The sequence below is a fragment of the Acanthochromis polyacanthus genome, chromosome 18, assembly GCF_021347895.1.
Source record: "Acanthochromis polyacanthus isolate Apoly-LR-REF ecotype Palm Island chromosome 18, KAUST_Apoly_ChrSc, whole genome shotgun sequence".
NCBI classification, from domain to species: domain Eukaryota; kingdom Metazoa; phylum Chordata; class Actinopteri; family Pomacentridae; genus Acanthochromis; species Acanthochromis polyacanthus.
In genome coordinates this window covers 20,065,608-20,087,191 of record NC_067130.1, presented here as the reverse complement: position 1 = coordinate 20,087,191, position 21,584 = coordinate 20,065,608, and the positions used below count along the sequence as shown (strand labels likewise).

At 37.0% G+C, this 21,584-nt stretch overlaps 1 protein-coding gene across 2 annotated transcripts in view; it reads right to left on the bottom strand.

The window, feature by feature from the left end:
- Nucleotides 1–1,537: 1,537 nt before the first annotated feature.
- Nucleotides 1,538–21,584, bottom strand: part of scarb1 (scavenger receptor class B, member 1) — a 29,140-nt gene continuing 9,093 nt past the window's right edge. Inside the window, exons 9-13 of one of the 2 annotated variants that reach the window (XM_022220967.2) lie at nucleotides 11,259–11,332; nucleotides 11,043–11,094; nucleotides 9,717–9,863; nucleotides 7,118–7,187; nucleotides 1,538–2,486 (exon numbers count right to left, since the gene is read on the bottom strand). In XM_022220967.2, coding sequence (XP_022076659.1) covers nucleotides 2,473–2,486; nucleotides 7,118–7,187; nucleotides 9,717–9,863; nucleotides 11,043–11,094; nucleotides 11,259–11,332 — 357 coding nt within the window. In that variant the 3' untranslated portion in view covers nucleotides 1,538–2,472. The remainder of the gene's footprint in view (nucleotides 2,487–7,117; nucleotides 7,188–9,716; nucleotides 9,864–11,042; nucleotides 11,095–11,258; nucleotides 11,333–21,584) is intronic. The other variant, XM_022220966.2, reaches the window with a different exon arrangement.

Genomic DNA, 21,584 nt, shown 5'->3' with positions numbered 1-21,584 from the left:
TGTCACATGTTGACCGTCCATTTTGAAGGTGCTGAGCACGAGTTAACAGGTAGGAGTTAATACAGAGGAATTTGACCCCTTTTTCTGCAATGCAATGTTTCAGTAACAGTTGCTGAGTTTACTTCAAAAATATAGAAAGACTTCTTTTTCAATAAAGATCTCAATAACAATGCAGAAACAGCCTGAGAATTGACCCACTTTGCACATTTGATGAGGAATAACATTAAAAACCAACCTCTAGCTGTGAATAACAAATGGACATTTAAATTTCACAACTTTGTTTTTGTATTCAGTATATTAAACTATTAAATTCAAATTCAATGCTGAAAATGTATTTCTAAAATTAGTGACATTCAACAGAGAAAGAAGTCTTGGTTCTGTAATTTTACATCGATTTAACATTTGTTAATGAGAGAAAACTTTTCATAATCGGCAGCATTTTGAGCAAGAATGTATTTTCAAATAGGCTTTTCTGTGTCAAAGTAAAAACTGATTTCTAGCAAGCATACAATGTCAAATAATTTTTTAAAAGGCTATTATTTGCAACTTGGACTGCAAATACACAGTGTGCCTGTAAAGATAGGTCTCAAGTCTCAATCAAGAGGTCACATCTCGATCCTACAGTTTTACCTCCATTCTTTTTCTTCTTCTGTGCAAAACTGCTCAAGTCAGGTTACACAGGGATCATGAACCCTTTTCAAAAGCACCTACAAATTCTAAGTTGGGCTGTTTTTCCCTTTGCCACTCTCCTATAAAGCTTCACTAGGGTCTTTCTCTCAGTTTTTGAGGACAACTTGCTCATGGCAGATTTACACATGCGGGATATTCCTTCCATTTTTTATTGATGGATTTAACTGTACTCCAAGGAAAATTCAGTGTGTTGAATGAATTATTTTTTTTAAATGTTATGCTTTTCAATAACCTTTTCCCAGAGTTTCTTGGAATCTGTTTGTGTAAATTGTTTAAAAGCAAAACAATACTATGACTCAACACTGAAAAGCAATAAAAACATCCTTCAATTCCTTCATATCCAGCTTTGAACATTAAGACAAAAACTATGCATTCTGATATAAAATGAGGGCTCGAAAAGTTGATTTAATGAAAAAATACTGCATTTCTATTGGAAAAGCATTAAAATACAGTTTTTAAAAATCACATGATCTCATAAAATTGACAAAAGGTTTTGTCGTCATTTTTAATTTGAAAATGTATCATTTTAACATTATGGTTATTTTCTGGTATTTTTGTTATCTAAGCTGCAGTTACTGTTTACTTTCTTCAGTTTTAAAATTCTAGAGAATGGCATTGTTTTTACAATAAAATGTCTTAATCCCTTCATATCCATCTCTTGACATTAAAAAAAAAAAAAAAAACCAAAAATGTAAAACTTGGACTAGAAAAGTTGATCTAATGAAAACTTACTGTATTTTCTATTTTACAATATTTTTGGCATCCTGCAGTCAAAACAAACAAAAAAATAATGTGGTCGACTTCACACCTCAGACCCTATGATTCAGACAGTCAATACCCAAGCTCATATTTTTAAATGTACTCTTTATTTACATCCAGTTTTGCTCCTAAAAGACAACAGAAGAACATCAAGTATCAGACAACAGAGCACAGTTGGGATTTCAGAGAACACTGATGTAAAATGTGATCACACACCAATCACAAACTGGTTACTTATTGCCTCCCTGTTTCTCTTCATTCACTCATTTATAACATGAAAGTGCCTGACGCCAAACATGATCGGGAAATACATTCACACCGTACAGAAGACCGCAGTTTACTAACAGGAGTGCGTCGGCTCTAGCTGTTTGTCAGAAGAGTGTTTGTCAAATTCAGCCCCTCTCCTTGAACAGTACATGTGGAAAAACAAGGACCTGGAGGTCAGTGAGAGAAAAAGAAAGGTTTCCCTTTGAAGGCACATTGGTAGTGAAATACTGTAAACCTGGCAGCCGTCACACAGAGACTGAGCTTTTCTGCCACTTAGTTCCCTTGTTCAAAACATTTCTCTAAAATCACAGAAAAATGTCCACCACAGTAACTGTCCCCTACTGCTCCTGGTCAAGTGATAATGTTTCAATTAGGAGCAGAATGAACACATTTAAAACTTTTTTTTTTTCCCCCTTTTGGAACTGGTTTATACAAAATTAGCTTTTTAATCTCCACTCGCATTGCCTCGAGAGACAAGTCAGCCTCAACACAAACACGTTTAATGTCGTGAGTCTTTGGCTGAGAGCTTCACAAACTTTACAGTGCAGTAAAATTAAATCTAGTCTGGTTCAATATACTGAGCAGAGCACCTTGTGACAGTGGTTCTGTTCATGGCAGTGGAATGTGTTAGTGGTCGCGAGTCCGCAGCTCCAGCTGGGTATGTCTATGAGAGTATGTCAGTCCGTCTTCTCTGGAAGTAGAGGGGTTCGCTCTTCGGCTGAAGTGCTTGTGTTTCCATCCGATACGACGTCACCGTCAATTTGATTTTTCTGTGTGGGGACCAGAAAGAGAAGTTAGTTACTCAGAATTTACACATTTGTCCGTTACCTGAAGCTTCGAGACAAAAGTCAGAAGATGCCAAACAGAGTTTTACGGAGCTGAAAAATGAAAAAGAATTGCATTTAAATTTATAATATCAAGTATACTGAAACAGACCGATATGTTTTTATGTTCCACATAAAAACTGACCCTTCACTGACTAGTACACATGTGGAGGAGTCATTCCATCAGAAATCAGTTCCCTCCAGTCCCACCCCACCTCAGAATCAGACGATTTTAATGCTCCGCCAAGGAACATTGTGGAGTTATATGACGATTGTCTGTCTGTTCGCAACATTACTCAACAGACCAACGGATTTGGATCGATTTTTCAGGGAAGGTCAGAAATGACACAAGAACCAAGTGATTAGATTTTGGCAGTGATGCAGCTTAAAGTCTGGATCCACTTATTTGTTAAAGATTTCTGTCATTGCGAGATAGCAGTATGGCATCACTGTAACTATGACAAGTGAAGGCTACATCAGCTGCCTGCTGAGGACCACATGATTGCAATCCTACTACAAATCAACCGTGGAGGACTTATCCTTTGGAAATGATACAAGGAACAATTGATTAAATTGTGGGGGTGTTTCTGAGTCCCATCAATTCCCGCCGCTCACTACATTTTTAGGTCACATGACTAGGTATCCACCCATGATGTACACATGCATAACACACCTGTGCTCAGTGTAAGGTCATTGTGCTTGTGGGTATATCGATATTAAACTGCCACATTCTATGCCGTCGTGATTTCTGAACAACAACAACTAATAAGCAAACAAAGGAATTTCTAAAAAAATAGAAAAAAAGCTGCATTTCTGACAATGCCATACGGAGGAATGAAGAGCTTTGGTGGAGTACTGCTTTGAGTGATTTTCCTGTTTTATATCTCCAATAACTTCAGTTTATTTAATGAAGCCCTGCAAAATTTTATCTTTAAACTCTGAATATTTTCAGGGTGTCTGACTATAAAGTACATTTTGGGTAAAGTTTCAAGGGTCCTATCACCATGTGGGATAAGTGGTTGGTCAAAACTAATTATAGCAAATAAAAGGTCTCATTTCTAACCAAGAATCTGATTACAGGTTCATCTGCTAGTCAAAAAAAATAAGTTAATCAAAAACCATGGGATTCTGAGGGGAGTACAGTGGGAGGCACTGATTATTCTTTAGATGGAATGACCCTTAATTGTATTTTATGTTTAAGTCTGAGTAAAATTAAAACAGTGACCTCAGAGGCTTAAAATATCATCCAGCAGTGACACATGACATGAAAACTTTTAGAAAAAAAAATATGAACTGTTTAATTGCACCTGATAAAACATCCAAGAAGAGAGACTGCAGCTCATATCCTGTTTAGAGCACTGTTGGCCCCATTTGCAAATACATGTGATTCAGTGAAATCAGGAGCTAAAGCATGTCAGGAGATATTCTACATGTTTCTGTATTATGATCAAAGCACATGAAGACACAGAACCACCATCAACGTAAACTATTAACTAGTAAACTTTATACATGCCTGTTAAACAAATCCACAACAAAAACACACTTAGGTAATTAGTCTCTAATTAGGTAATTCCAAATAAAAAAAAAAAAACAGATGTTAGACTACCTGCATATTTAAGAAATCAATTTAAAGCATTTAAAGACCTTAAATTGAAAGTTTTAGCACCATTTCCACAAAAGAACAAATGCACATTATAGCTGACTGCCATGTTTTTAAATAAATCATTCTATTAATGCAGGATATTGATACATCGCAAAATGAAACAATTAAAAAACCTAAGTTTCATCACTAGGTTTTGTAGCTTAATGTGTAGGATGCACAAATTCTAAATTAAGAGAAATGTGCAAAATGATCAAAGCCGTAGTATTTAATATATGTAGGCTGATGTGATTCAGAGCCATCATCGGACAGCTGTGTTTTTCCTCCAGATCTCTTTATTAAAGACACAGGATGTTGTGCAGACTTGAACTGGTTTTTGTGTTTGTATTCAAAACATAAGCTCTCAGGAAATGATCACAACCTTGAGGAAAGAGAGAAGCCAAATGATGTTTGCAAACCTTTAGTCTGTCTGCAAGAAGAAGAATGCTGTGAGACCGTTGTCTCAGGCGGAGTTTTACCTGTCAGTGAGCATCATGTTTATCGCAAAAACACTCTTACAGTTAAAGATTTGTGTCAAAACAATCTATGAAGAATTTCCAGAAGATTGTTTCTGTCAAAGTTTGGATGGAGCTCAACAGCATTTTATAGACTCTAAATCCAGTTTTAAATCTGCTTCTCAATTATGAATCCTGAAACAACAACAAAAGATATCTACAATTTAAAAAGCGTTTTCTAATCAAAATTTTACTTTTTAATTGTGATAAGGACATTGTACCAAATAAACATTACACTAAGGGACATAAATTAGTCTTAGTCATCAAAGACAAAATGTGACTTTTGCTCAGCATAGTATTTCAAAAAGCCAGTTTTAAGCACCAATATCATGGGATGTGTTATATTTACAATGATATTCACTCAAAATTGGTTATAAAAATTATGCTGAACAAAAAGCAGATTTTGTCTTTAGATTGTAACACCAGACATGGATAGAAAACTAATTTGGTTGCAGCTTTTTTCTAAAAATCATGTGTCCATCTCATGAGGCTCAAAAAAAAAAAAAAAAAAAAGTGCGACATTTTAACTCACAACTACACGCTTCAAAGGCCTGCAGCTCTGACAATATTCATGAAGTCATGAAGTTACTGTAAAGAGAAAAATCACCTGATTTTGTGGTGGTCAGGTGGCAACTTTTTATTTTTTAGATTTGACTAATTTTATATGGAATGACCCGATGCAACAGGACAGATTAATCCCCCGTCCAAAGAACATCCTGTGGTACACTCTGGCCTAGGCCAGTTTATACCTGTTGACACATCAAGATTATGCATGTTAAAATTGTAATTGTTCAGTTATTTAAAGCTTTTTTTGCTCAGTAAGCCAATCTTCACGAAAGTTCATAACTAGAATGTCCTTGAGCTAATTACAATGAAAAAAAAAAAAAAATCAAATCAAAGGGAAAACTGAATTTAAAACCAAGAAAAAGTTAAGCAAAACACTACAAAATAACATCCACACTGGCTGGCATTGCTTTCAATTGTTTATGTACAACAGATTTCTGTATAACATCTGTTTGTATCGTCTGATTGGTACTTAAACTAAGTGACTTGATCTGTGTGTAACAGGCGAGATTACACTCCCAGCCAAAATCATACTTCAGTTTAGCCCAATTTATACCCCAGGGGCTAAAATAGCTTAGCCCAGAATATACCCTACCAGGCAGAAATGCATCCCATGTAATATGAAATTACAACAATTAAATTAACATTGTTGATTTACATACAAATCACTGAAATTAAACGTTCTAGGCACAGTAGCTCGTCTGTTAGCACTGTTGCCTTGCAGCTAGAAGATCCTCTGTGTGCGTCCTAAGCCAATCTTAATTTAAGCACAATACAAAGGTAATAATGATAAAAAGATTACACTGAAAGCAGTTATACAGCAACAACTGAAATTAACAGCCAGTTTTAATCTTTGATAATGTTTTGTTTACGTGCAATTTTGTCTATGCAATTCAGTTTTTCCCTTTGATTTGAACTTTATTTGTAATTAGCTCAAGGACATTCTAGTCATGTTCTTTTGTAATGATTTGCTTGCTGAGCATAGAAAAAAAAAATTATTTAACAATTCATAGTTAAACATGCTTAATCTTTATGTGTAAACAGGCATAAACAGACCTACCAGGCCAATGTATACCCTGGGGTACACTTTGCCCTGGTGCAATTCCAGAATCCTTATTTTATACTTGCACTATCGCTCAAAAGTTTAGGGTTACTTAGAAATGCCCTTATTTTTTGAAAGAAAAGCAGTTTTTTTTTGGTTTGTTTTTTAAAAAAATGAAGATAACGTTAAATGAATCAGAAATGCAGCCTAGACATTGTTAATGTGGTAAATGACTATTCTAGCTGGAAATGATGTATTTTTAATAGAATATCTCCATAGGGGTACAGAGGAACATTTCTAGCAACCATCACTCCTGTGTTCTAATGCTACATTGTGTTAGCTAATGGTGTTGAAAGGCTCATTGATGATTAGAAAACCCTTGTGCAGTTATGTTAAACATGAAATTGCCTGGTTGATCCCAAACTTTTCAACGCAGGCATATACACCATCAGTCAAAAGTTTAAACACACCTTCTCATTTCATAGTTTTTATTTAATTATTTTATACATTGCAGATTAATACTGAAGACATCAAAACTATAAAAGAATGCATATGGAATTATGTTGTAAACAAAAAAGTGTTATTCTTCCAGTATTAATCTACAAATGAAGAAAACCATTGAACGAGAAGGTGTCCAAACTTTTGCCTGGTAGTGTATACATGTTATTTTTTTTCCATGTCAGGCAGAAACTCATGTTTCTGTGATCACCTCTAAAAAGTGATCCAATACCTCCAATACTTCTGTTCACGTGTGTGAACAAAAGTATTGAAAACATTTATACTGTATATGTGCATGACCTGGTGTGTGTGCACCCACCTGAATAACTCATACTTTTCTCCTGTGTGTCATAGCGAAGCGAACCTTTTACTGGCTCCTTATCAGAGGCCTAAAAGACGACCATATTGCTTTACTCAAGAGCCAATCAGAAAATACAAAAACAAGAAATTTCTGTGTTTTGAATTGTTGGGAGGGAGAGAGTGGTTTCCGGTGGTGTTCGATTGAACCATGCAGTTAATCAAGAGGACATGCGATCGGTTAATTGGTGCATTTAACATCATTAGATCAAATTTAACGTGGAGGCAGGAGGTTAATTTGCATTAACTATCCACCTCAACAGTGTGAGATGAGAAAGATAAGACGAGCGTCAACATGTAAACTCTGTTCCACAGATGATGTCTCTGAATAACGGAGACTAAAGCTTGATTTATACTTCTGCAGTGAATCTACACAAGGGTCCTACACTGCTGTGAGCATTTACATTTGTGTGCTGCTGATGTTGAAGTTACTAACATTACTGTAATGCAGAAAAGACAAGACACTGAATGATCATGTCTATAAAGAGGTTTCCAAAACCCAAGCTAACAGAATAGTTTTTGGTGTCAAAATTCCAAAATAAAAAGCAAAACAGACATATTTGAGAAGCTGAAACTAGTACAATTTTTACTTATTTTAGTATCTTTAATGCATCACTTACATACACTAAAAGTTTTGGTTTATTTTATACGTTCCTTTCTTTCCTTCTTCGGTTTAGAAGGTGACACCAGTAATTCTTTCTATACACCTATTCTATATATTCTGACTCCTCCAAATGCAAAACATGGCTTCCAACAACACACAAAATAACTTGCAGTTTTATTAAGACACTATACCGTAACCATAGAGCTACCAAATTACAAAGCATGTGGAGAATAAATTGATATCTGGCATACCGTTTAAAATTCATGTGTTTTTGATTTATGCAGCTACTACTGTTCTGAAAGAAATATGCAGAAAAAAACAGTTTAAACTGTACTTTGGCAAATTTGAATCCAAAGTGAACTTCAACTTCAATTATTTATGCACCGATTAGTCTCAAAGAAAGCAAACCCCACAATCAACTTTGTGGATAACCACAGATGATCAAAAGTTGTCTGAATAATTTGGATCAGAATGATTGAGATTGTTTCCAAACCATAGTGTTCTCCTCCTCGATGGAGACCTTTGAGCGAGACCTCTGCAAACACACACCATCATTAAAAGCCATGTCACCGACACCTCAGAGTGTCAATCTGTATTACTGCATTACTATCATTATTGTTTTATGACTGTTTAGCACCGAAGCAGCGGTGCTGCTCGGACATCAACAGTCATTAACCTTGACTGGTGGATTTTATTGTATTATACAACATCAGGTGTGACGCATTTCATAACCCCTCACATACATGAAGGCATGACGCTAACAGGACAAATCACTAGTGGGCTTTACTTTCCTTTTCCTGTTTGAACCAGCAGTTTGATAATGAAGCAAGGAGAAATGATGTCTGCTGGGAGTTCATACATTTCCTAAAACCAACATTTTCAAGGTAACATGAGGACTCAACATTGAGGCAGAAAAGAAGTCAAACAAGGGGGCAGCAGTGTGTGATGTGGATGACAGCACAAGTCTTGTTACCTTGTTCTCACTGATAAGCACTAGCTATTCTGCAGGACCATTAATGTAAGCAATAGTAGATAATATTTGACATTTGGGTCTCAGTGTAAAGACTGAAGGAGGTCATGTTAGTTGAGGAGCAAGAATGACTGTGCATTGGAGTTGAAAATGATCGTTTTAAGACCACCACTTTTTACATTTGCTATGAATATTGAAGTATAGGTATCAATTTCTTTCATTTGTTGCTAAATCTCAAAAAAATAAAAAAAAAACTAGATCAATCCACCACTAAAAATAGTCCCAAACTATTACAGTATCTTCTATCTCAGTAATGTAACAATTTATTTTAAAAAAAACCTACAGTGGACAGCTGACTCAGAAAATATTTTTAACAATAAAAAAAAAATACACATTTGTGAGTTGTTCTTTAAGATTTGAATTCTGATACCAGAAAGAATCAAGTCAGTCAGAAAAGTATAAAACACGGCATGGCTCAGTGGGTAGAGCGGCCGTCTTGCAACTGGAAGGTTGCCGGTTCGATCCTCGACCCGTCAAGCTCATGTCGAGGTGTCCCTGAGCAAGACGCCAAACCCCTAATTGCTCCTGGTGGGTCGTGGTTCGCGTCTTGGCAGCTTCCGCCATTAGTGTGTGAATGGGTGAATGTGACGTATCATGTAAAGCGCTTTGGATAAAAGTGCTATATAAATACAACCATTTACAACACCACCAGACTTTTGATGAAAAGACATCAATCTGGTTTGTAACAACTCAGATTGCCTGTGTTTTTGCATATCAGCAGGTAATGGATTTTTATTTTGAATCTCAGAATATACACCTTCTTTGCACTTTACAGAGACTTAAGAAATGTGCATTTCATACATTTTCCCCCACAGTCAATCCTGCTCCTTCTCCAATATATTTGTGAGAGAACATGCATAACTGAGTGACATGCTACATGCAGCTAAACTGCAAACATGCTGCATGCTGTATGTGTGGTAGTTTTACCTTCAGTTTGTAATACACCAGTGAAGCAATTATTATGGTCACCAGGCCGAGTGCTATTAAGCCGTACTGCATATACTCCATCACTGCGGGTACAATCACCAAGTTTGTGTGGAACGTATTGAGGATGGGGCCGTCGATATACCCACTCTGAGGAGGAGGACAAGCAATTAGTTTTCATTTTATACTTTATTTGCCTCAGAGAGACTCTCTGTGCAAAACATCCATGAGCTTTTGTACACCAAAACTTGCCAGTGAGTTTAAAATCATGATATTTAAAGGAAAAACATTTAACCAAAATTACAGCATTAGTCAGTCAGAAACTAAAAACAGAAGCAGTTGTAAAGTTTTAAACATTCTCACATTCCGTGAACTAATCATGAGAAACATACACTAGCATTCAGAAGTGTGGGGTCACCCAGGCAATTTCATGTTTTCCATAAAAACTCACTTTTATTCATGTACTAACAAAACTAAACAAGGGTTTTCTAATCATCAGTTAGCCTTTCAACACCATTAGCTAACACAATGTAGCATTAGAACACAGGAGTGATGGTTGCTGGAAATGTTTCTGTTCTATGTAGATATTCCATTACAAATCAACCATTTCTAGCTAGAGTAGTCATTTACCACATTAACAATGTGTGGACTATTTCTGATTCATTCATTTATTTTTTTCTTCATTGAACACTGCTTTTCTATCAAAAGTGACCCCAAACTTTTGAATGGTAGTGTATGTCATTAATATTAACCAAATTTAAGCTTAAAATTGTGATATTTCATCAGAATTATTTCATTTTGTGCATCTCATTTAAGATGAGGCTCCCTTGTGCAACTGAAGCCATGACTGACTGAGCTGTGAGTCAAACTTCAGAGAGCTTTCCAGAGAGAAGTGATGACATGAGGGACCAAGAGAAAAATAAAACTTACTGGATCAATAAAATAAATGCAGGATGGCTCAAAACCCATATACAGAGGAGCAAGTTTTTGGAAGATACATCCAGCACAGTGAAACATCTTTCTACAGTTCAGTGCATAAGAGAGTGACAAAGTTTGTACATTATTTTACAAAGGCTACTTCTCTAAAATGTGGAAAACTCTTGCAATTCTTGTGTAAAGTGACGCAAAGCAACTAACAGAGATGCACTTTTGTGACTTTTTGCACTCCTCTGTTTTTTGTTCCTAAGAGCCCTGTAACAGTAAATTTCTCCTTTGGGAGATCAATAAAGTCTATCTTATCTTATGCACGACAGGATCTGAATAACAGTAGTATAAGAGTGGAGACCTCAACGACTGCACTTAAAAATGGTACAAACATTTACAACCTACCTCCTCAAACCAGATCATGGGCATCATCACCTCAGAGATCTTGCCAGTTTCTCTACAAAGACACAAACATTGAGTGTCAAACTCAAAGGCTGCAGAGCAAATGTAATAAAGGCAGAAAACATTCAGTGGCTCTTTAGAGTGAATGCAGAAAAATTATAAAAACAATACATGACAAATGTCATTGCACATTAATACTTGAGGGAATGGTTTCCTTACGTAATTCCCAACACTCTCTTCATGTAGAGGTTGAGCTGAAGGCGGATGGACACGTTCAGAGGAACACCTGTTTGCTGCAAAGACACAGAACACATCTCACAATAGGAATAAAAAAAAAAAATACAAGATGTTTCCATCATTTAAATAAGAGACAATCATCCTGGAACATAAACAAAAGAAGGAAATCCTTATGTTGAGTGATTGTTGGTCATGCTTTGCCAGTCTGCTTCACAGGACTTCAAACAGATAATACTGAGGCAGGAACTGGAAACTGACAAAATAAAAATAATAAAAAAATAGGAAAAGTGAGATTTAACCAAAGCATTGAGAGAGACATAAAAATGCAGCACAACATCCTGTTCCGCTTTCCATCAGTTTGTGGGAGACCGTGCATAACGGGCAATAGAAAACTTGCAGCAGTGACTGTGTAATAGAACCAAGCACTACTATGGTGTTAACTTTTTTCCTGATAAGTTACAAAATAAAACTGTAAAAAGTGCATTTTGGGTAAACCCTCAATGGTGAAATCACAATGCAGAATAGATGTTACTCAAAAGAGGTTATAAAAAATAAAAAGGTCTAATTTTTTTACCTACAGTTTGATACCAGGACATATTCTAGCCATGATTTCTTTTGTGTCGAATATGGTTTATTTTAACATTTGCAAATGTAGCTTCTGGTAATCAACTATTAAATGTTAACCTGATCTTTTGACACCTGCAGTGGAAATAATTTAGCTTGCAGTTTTTAACAGAGCCTGAATGTGTTTTTTCAGTCCTAAAATTCTATGCGTCTCTTGTACTGAGGAAGTTACAAGGCTCACAGGTTGGAAAAAGTAACGCAAATTTAAAAAGCACAACATTTCGACCCATCTCTTTGGGAAGTTTAAGGGCATGTGACAGCTGATGTGAATAAAAGATCAGGCCTAGGTTTGTGTTAAATAACAAATACTCATCAGGCACAACAATGCTTTGATTGCCCTCATTTCCATCTTTGAGATCGGATTGAGACATCCTGTTAAATAGTAATTTCTGAAAGACATTACATGGTGAAGGGCTGCACAGTGGATTGGTGGTTAGCACCCTCGCCTTGCAGCTAGAAGATCCCCAGTTCGTGTTACAGCCTTTCAGGGATTTTTTTCTGCATGGAGTTTACATGTTTGCCCTGTGCATGTGTGGGTTTTCTCCAGGTACTCTGTCATTCTCCTACAGTCCAAAACATGCTGACATTAATTGGTAACTAAATTGTCTGTGAGTGCGATTGTCTCTATGGTGACCTGTCAAAGGTGTCCCCTGCCTCAACCTAAATCAGCTGGAATAGACTCCAGCCCCCTGTGACCCTAATGAGAATTAGGCGGTGTTTAGATAATGGATGATCTGGTGAAATCTAGCAACTTTTTGTGTCGGGTACTTTAGCTACTTTCCACAGAAAACTGCTCCAAACAGCCATCTAATTATCTTCTCAGAGCACTCTACTTTAATAAGATGATGGACTTATGGAAAAAAGGCAAATTCGGAATTTTTTTTTTCGCAAAAATGGGGGTTTTTATGATGACCTGCAGCAGAAAGGTGACATTTTAAAGACCACTATGAACAAGATGCGTTAATTAGTCTCTTCTGTTTAAGACATCAGGACATGCTCACAATTCTATTATAACAGCCAGACAGACAATGCTTCTGTGATCTTCTGTGTTTTTTTTCATTATACTAATGTTGCTTGTCGTCCTTTAAAAGCCAACACTGCCTTTGTGAGATGGCACTTCTCAATTAGGCAGGCACCAATTTTATCTTGGGCTGTTTCACATTGTTGCTAGCTGCTGGTGGAAATCTGTGTAGGGGTAAATGGGGGTTGACAGAAGTTGTGGTGTGAAATAAACATGTATTTTATGGCAAAATGTACAGCAAGGTACTGTACGCAAATACTAAAACTGCCCATACACAAGTTTGTATGACGTTGCTGGAGGTGAGTCACTGCTCGTTTCTAACCAAAACTGAGACAAACCAGAAAATAATTGCAGACAGATTATTTCATCAGTTTACACAGCTGCTTTAAAGCTCTCCTTACTCCCCAAACAATTATCACTGCTATCGCCCTAATGCTTTTGTAAATCCTTGAGGCCAAGTGATTTATTTGCTATGTGTTGTGGAAACTGAACACCAACTCAAAGCACTGTATTTCTATATATAAGAAATGTATTATCAATGGTTGTTCTGCAAGAGCCACTCACTGAGCTGCATAGTTGTGTAATCATCAGTGAGATGGCGATAGTGCCGTGTTTTCTGCTCAGAAGCACCGTTAGACCCGCAAACCTTACTTTCCTCATAAAAATGCCAAATCACCATCAGCCACACGGACAAACAGCCGTCACCTCCACATTGCCTGGACACAGCTTTTAAGTTACAACACGTTATGTAAGAAAGCAATAAGAGCCAGCTGTGAAGAAAAGCAACATCATCAGCTCCAATTGAGCACAAAATGTTCTTTCCAGAACCTGACAAAACTCTTTTGTCTCAGTGCTGAAACCTGGGCAGTGCTCACTTTTGTCAAATCCTTGGAGTTTAAACTGGATATTCAATGTAGAGAAAAATGATCATTTCTATCATATCTTTCAGTCAAGTGTTTTGTTTTTTTTAAAGGATTTTGGCTCACGTGTCTATAGAGATTTAAGAGCTCCACTGTGGACATATGGCTCTCATAAAAACTTAACTGAAGTTGTGCGGAAATCCGTGCCAGAGGATAAACGATAGGAATGTAGCTGGTGGCGATGTGGGACACCAGCAGTGACTGAAGAGCTGGACAGACACAAGAAGTCTGTATATTTTCTATAATTATACACTTATTCTGTTTTATATCACCCCTCAGGCAATTTACGTCTAAGGACCCTGGAAGAAGCTAAACAACACAGCACCAGTCAACAGTATTGTTCAATTTTTACAGTGCTTCTCTAAATTTTTAAAACCAAGCCATCCAGTCATAAAAAAAAAAAAAAAAAAAAGGTCTTCTCAGCATACCAGGACAAATTTAAGCTCTTATCGGTTACATAAACAGTTTCTGACTTCATGTTGAAAACCAATGCCATATATTAACTGTGGCATACCTGAATATTGATTAGGGAATTTCCTGTCTAAATTTCAATATGTGCTACTTTTTCCTGTACAAGAATGAAGTTTTAAAAAAGTTTCCATAAATGCTGCCTAACTTTTTGTAAGAAGGTGACATTTTTCAATTCAGAAAAAAAAAAAAAAAAAAAAAAAAGTAGTAACACACTGATTTATTCTTCAACTGTCCAATAAAGGCAAAAAAAAAAAAAAAAAAAAAAAAAATCTTAACTAAAATAAAGTGCCCTCCAGCATGCAACAGACCAGTGGAAAAATGTGGATGTTCTGACAGATGTGGATGACCCACCACCAAGTGCCCTTCAACAGCTGAAGGGTCAGCAACCCTGCAGAGTCTCTCCACTAATCAGATCACACTGGAAGTCTGTGACAAAGTCTGAGATGTAGGGTGAAGTCGAAGAGTTGTGGCACACACAAGGGTACTGCATGAATAAAAATGCATTTTAGGAATTGAGGCATCTTTTGTGATGATGCACCAGGAATGATTTCTGGCTCACAGGCAGCAGGGTGAAGGAAAGAGGAGAAAAGGAGACTGAAATTACTAAAATGAGATGAGCCTCATGGCAGGGACCACATGTTCCTCAGTTAACATGAAACAACTGTTGTTGGCTTTTTCCTGTCAAACACAATCATGTCACCGTTTACAAATGATTATTGTCAACACCTATGCACAAACCTGACACATTCAGGTTCCTATTCCCCATTATTGACCAAATTTGACTGTTAAAGAAGCAAACCAAACTGGCAAAATAAAATTGTCAAGATTGCCCACCAAACAGCTAACTGTGGGCTTGAAAGTTTGGGGTGACCCAGACAATTTCATGTCATCCATGAAAACTCACTTTTATGCATGTGCTAACATGATTGCACAAGGGTTTTTGTTTTTTTTTAAATCATCAGCCTTTCAACACCATTAGCTAACAATGTAGCATTAGAACACAGGAGTGATGGTTGCAGGAATGGGCACCCCCATGTAGATATTCCAATTAAAATCAGCCGTTTCCAGATAGAACAGTCATTTACCACATTAACAATGTCTAGACTGTATTTTGGATTCCTTTCATGTTAACTACATTGAAAAAAAAAAAAACAAAAAAAAAAAAAAAAAACTGCTTCCCTTTCAAAAATAGTGACATTAAGTGAGAACCAACTTTCAAGACACAGTAGGGTAGCTAATCACAGATAGCTGATGTAGTACTCCATTTTCCCACCCCTATTGTAAGTAATGGTTTACATCTACACAGAATATGTGCCAACTGATTTTTTTGCAGGAGCAGAATTTTTCTAAATCTGTACTTCAGAAGGCCTTTTCAAAAAAAAAAAAAAAAAAAAAAAAAAAATCAGTTATAGTGATCCAAAACAGCATTTGTGGATGATTAGGCCCAACTGTAGAGAAAAGCTAGTGTAGTTCATGATGTTGAACCTGACATGCTGATATACCCAAACACATTTTCAAATTAAATTCTATCACATTACTATGAACATTTTTTCCCCTTACTCCCCTGTAAAATGCAACACAGCATAATTTACTCAGTATATTGTAACAGATTTAAGCTGTGGATTGTTCACTATACAGACATAGAGGACTCATAGGGAATAAAGGCACGCAGCTGTTAATACATTTTGAACACTAATCAGATAAACTTTGCTCTATAATTAAGTAACGGATATTTGTAATCTCTGTAAATGAACAACAGAACATTAGCAGTACAATTTTGTTATGTTCTCATAAGCATAAGTTGTAACTGGCCAAAACAATACTTTTTAACCCTGGCTTGTACACACGCAACTTTATTCACAACACAATGATTGAATTTTTTAATATATTATTTTTTAATTACTCATGAAATGCAGCAAAATCTATTAAAATAATGTTTGCCAAAGCAACAGTAGCCACATTGTTGTTGCAGCTGCTTTACAAATACACTGCTCAAAAAAATTAAAGGAACACTTTAATCCTAGTATTGCATCAAATCAGTGAAACATGTGGGACACTGATCTGGTCAAGTAAGTAACTGAGGGGCTTTTTAGTCAGTTTCAGCTGCTTTGGTGTTCATGAAATTAACAACAGATGCACTAGAGGGGTAACAATCCCCAAAACAAGAATGAGTTTACAGGTGAAGGCGACTGACATTTTCTTTCCTTCCTAATGTTTTCTGACTGTTTTTTCATTAGTTTTGCATTTGGCTAGGGTAAGAGTCACTTCTGGTAGCATGAGGCAAAACCTGGACCCTACAGAGGTTCCACAGACAGTTCAACTCCTCCAGGATGGCACATCAATGCGTGCCATTGCCAGAAGGTTTGCTGTGTCTCCCAGCACATTCTCAAGCGCATGGAGGAGATTCCAGGAGACAGGCAGTTATTCTGGGAGAGCTTGACAGGGCTATCAAAGGTCCTCAACCGATCAGCAGGACAGCTATCTGCTCCTTTGTGCAAGGAGGAACAGGATGAGCACTGCAATAGCTCTACAAAATGACCTCCAGCAGACCACTGGTGTGAATGTCTCTGATCACACAATCAGAAAGAGATGTAATGAGAGTGGTCTGAGGGCCCAGCGTCCTCTAGTGCCCGCTGTGCTCGCTGACTGGCACCGTGGAGCTCGGCTGGTAACAGAAATTTGCAAGTCCACCACTGGTGCCCTGTGCTTTTCACAGATGAGAGCAGGTTCACCCTGAGCACATGTGACAGGCATGACTGGTTTGGTGGTGGGTCAGTGATGGTGTGGGGAGGCATATCCATGGAGGGACGCACAGACCTCTACAGGCTGGACAATGGCATTCTGACTGCCTTTAGGTATCAGGATGAAATCCTTTGACCCATTTTTAGACCCTACATTGGTGCAGTGGTCCTGGATTCCTTCTGGTGCACGACAATGCCCAGTCTTATGTGGTAAGAGAACTCATGCAGTTCCTGGAGGATGAAGGAACTGATACCATTAGCTGGCCCCCACGCTCACCTGACCTGAATCCAATAGAACACCTTTGGAACATTATGTTTTGTTCCATCCGACACCATCAGGTTGCTCCTCAGACTGTCCAGGAGCTCAGCGATGCCCTGGTCCAGTTCTGGGAGGAGATACCCCAGGACACCATCTGTCGTCTCATTCAGAGCTTGTCCCGGCATTGTCAGTCATGCATACAAGCACATGGAGGTCATACAAACTACTGAACACCGTTTTGAGTTGTTGCCAAGGAATTTCAGCAAGATGGACTAGCCTGCCACATCAGTTTTTCACTTTGATTTTGGGGTGTCTTGAATTTAGCCCTCCTGGGGGGGTTGATAATTTTCATTCCCATCAAACAATGTGGCACTTTTCATTCCTAACACATTATCCAGTCCATATCAATGCTAACATCCAGTTTGTTTTTTCCCCGTATTGAAATATGATGTATTTTCAAAGTGTTCCTTTAATTTTTTTGAGCAGTGTATTTTACTAAGGAGCCACTTCTAAATTAATCACCAACATGTTTACAGTTCAGGTTGAGCAATAACTGTCTCAAATATGGTTCCTGTAGGCATTTTAATCTGCTCAGGCAGAAGACACTAGCTGTGCATGGTTGAGATCCTGGGAGAAGTTGCCAGACACTCCCAGTCTCAGTGGGAGAAAATCATCATTAGCTGTCAGCTAACCTTCCTCTGACAACAGAAAGACGAGTTGCAAAGATGGTCTAAGTCAACTGTCGTAAAAATTAAACTAAATAAAAACTAATATTTCAAGATGGGACCAATGACAAAATGTTTTACTCTAAACTAAAACAAAAAAGAAAAATCCATCATAGTCACTGAAATAACTTGAAACTGACAAAAGTAAAAAGAAATTTGCTGAAAACTAAAATCAGACATTGCTTTTGAAATGTGGTTCAACAAAATCATTAAAAAAAAAAAAAAACAAGCTAATGAAACAGGCCTGGACAAAAATTATGGTATCCTTAACTTAATATTTTGTTGCACAACCTTTTGAGGCAATCAATGCAATAAAGCAGTTTATGAACCCCTCAGTGAGATTTGTACATCTGTCAGCAGGTGTTTTGGCCCACTCCTCATGAGCAAAACGCTCCAGCTGTCTCAGGTTTGAAGGGTTCCTTCTCCAGACTGCATGTTTCAGTGCTTTCCACAGATGCTCAATTAGATTTAGATCAGGGCTCATAAAAGGCTACTTGAGAATCATCCAGTGTTTTGTTCTTAGCCATTATTGGATGCATTTAGCTGTGTTTTGGGTCATTATCTTGTTGGACAACAGATGACCATGTGACTGACCGAGCTTTCCAACACTGGACAGCACATTTCACTTCAGAATGCCTTGATTGTCTTGAGATTTCCTTGAATTCTGCAGAGATTCATCTGGCAGACATCCTGTGCCAGATGCAGTAAAGCAACCCCAGAACATAGGCGAGCTTCCTCCATGTTTCACAGTAGGTACAGTGTTCTTTTCTTTGTAGGCTTCACTATTGCATCTGTGAACATGGAACTGACATGACTTGCCAAAAAGCTCTAGTTTGTCTCATTTGTCCAAAGGACAGTCTCCCAGAATCATCCTGTTTGTCCAGGTCAGTTTATTTATTTATTTTTTTAAAAGATTCTGATGAACCACAAGGTATGATTGTCATGAGTTAATTTGTAGTACATTTTAAATCATTTGTAATTTTGTCAGTTTCAAGTCATTTCAGTGACCATTGTGTTTTGTTGTTTATTGGAAGGGTAAAAACCATTTTGTCCATGTTGCTACACTGCCTCAGATTTTGGTCAGAGTTTATTTATTATCTGGTTGTTTAGTTCTCTAAACTATTTTAGTTTAATACGAGAATGAAAACGAGAATGTTAGTACTTCCACCCTAAATAAAATCTAATCTGGGAAGACATTTTAAGGGTTCAGTCTCTCTAAAAGGATGCAGACAAAATTGCTTCACAAAGCTCTAAATATTTAAATTTCAAGCAATGGCCAAATTTTAAAATATTGGCCCTTGAAAATAGAAAAAAAGTGCAAAACTTTAAAACAATGGTAGCATTGGGGCCCCAGAAACTTCCTGTAAATTTATATATAAGGAATTGTCTATTTTTCCACTAAAAACTGTCTTTGTTCAACATTTCACCAACTTTTGAGGCCTCAAACATCGGTGAAATTTGATGTGTGACAAGTCAGGGTTCCACTTCTTTGCAGTTTTGATAGGACAAAAGCATGATGTGGACCGTGTTGTGTAGCAGTTCTTGTCAGTGAATTACCCTAAATATTTTACACAAGTTTGTCCCAAATAGCAATTACGTAAACTCTGAACTAAATCTAAAACAGTTCAGCAATGCAAAAATATATATCTTTAAATAAATTAAAATCAGGCGTCATCCTCTAAAACTCTGACATGTCCACATGAAGTTTTTGAAAATCTGAACTTCTGAAGGAAAAATAAAATCTCAGTTTTAGTGATTTAAAACCGTTTTCGTGAATGAGAGGCCAAAACAAAGATGACCATGTTTGTTTTGCAAAATATCCAATAATATTGTCATATTTTTTCATTTACGCCTCTAAAAATGTAAAACAGTGATGTTTGCATGGAAAAAAAATTTAACTGACATAATTTGTGGGGGATGATATGAAATAGAGGTCCAGCTGGCTGAAAGGCATGTACAGCCATGGCCATAAGTTTGGACACAGCATGACTTACTATGTCTGTTTTGATGTCTATGACAGAACATAACTAATATTTTTTGACAGCACCAGTTTAATTGGTCAACAAATCAACAAGGGATATAATATCAATAAATTCCAACAATTGGAACAACTTTGTTCCCAAAACATAATATTAGAAGAAAACAAAAAAATGCAGTACTTTCACAACCGAATTTGGTAAGAATAACAAAATGACACCAAACTCTTTTGATGTTTTTTTTTTAAATATGAAACTTAATATAGTTCTCAGGAGTTGTGTACTGTATTGTAAGTGACAATTTTGTGGTATTTTCTAAGATTCACAAGCGTCATGGTACTTGTGTCCAAACTTATGGCCATGGCTGTATGTGGCTTTATCATTTTGATTTTTTCTTTTCTTTAAATAGAATTAAGTTGTCTAGTTGTCTTTTCTAGCACATAAGCACAGCAACTTATAATCATTTCAGCAGTTGCACAGTTATGTCACATAGCAGGTTGGGTTGGTCATTCATTTGCAATAAAATTCATAAATGTTTAGTTGACTTAATTATTAACTTGATACATAATGTAGACTCATTAGAAAACCCTTTCCTTATCGAATCTATTTATTGGAGCCATAGAAAATTTTAACAATCCTGTACCTCGTGAATGACAATTACAGAGAGATAGCCCAATTTCCAATTACCTTATCACGATTCAGATAGTCAAAGACACTGTGACATTTACACAAGTGCAATTGCATAAGGAATTTAAAACAAGCTGAGCCATGGCAGCATTATCAGAAAACCAGCCATTATTGTGCAGTTATCAGTACACATTGGTCAGTGTGTTATTGTACTGCAATAAAAGCAGATATCAGGGATTTCTCTAGGAATAAAAACAAATGTCATGCCACATCCCTTCAGTTTTCCTACTTTATCACTGCCACTGAATCTTTATACTTGTATAGGTTTAATAGTACATCAATACATTGAACAAACTCGTTGACTGTGCACATGGAATATGGTTGAGCAATCTTTAGGTATCATAGGAACACGTGGACTTAATGTAAGCAGTAAAACTGTCCACCCTTCACCCACTCTACACCAAAGACCTTGTTGTTAGGCCTGATCAACAGGACCCCAACATGCTTTTCTATCAGCACAAAAAAAAAAAAAAAAATTGCACTTGACTATGACACATGATAAAGATCTGTGATATGCAATCAGTCCACCTCTGCTCACAACAAGGCCAGGACTCAAGGACCGCAGGGCTGATGCTCCTTTTAAAGGACCTATATTATTTGCATTTGACATGCTTTAATGTTTAACAAATCTTACTCTTCTTCCCTTCTTTTTAAAGCCCCCTCTTGAAAAGTCCTGTTGGCTCTTATTGGTCATATGGTCTGTCAAAAGGCAGGTAATGTTGGTTAGTAACACCACATCTTCAAGTGCATGGATACAACACTCACAACAAAGGCTGTGAGGAAACTATCATTCTATGTTGAAAAGCTAAACTAGGTGCTGGGCAGGCATTACGCAAACGTTCTATATAGTGACATAAACAAGCAGAGTTTTCTATGGTGCAACT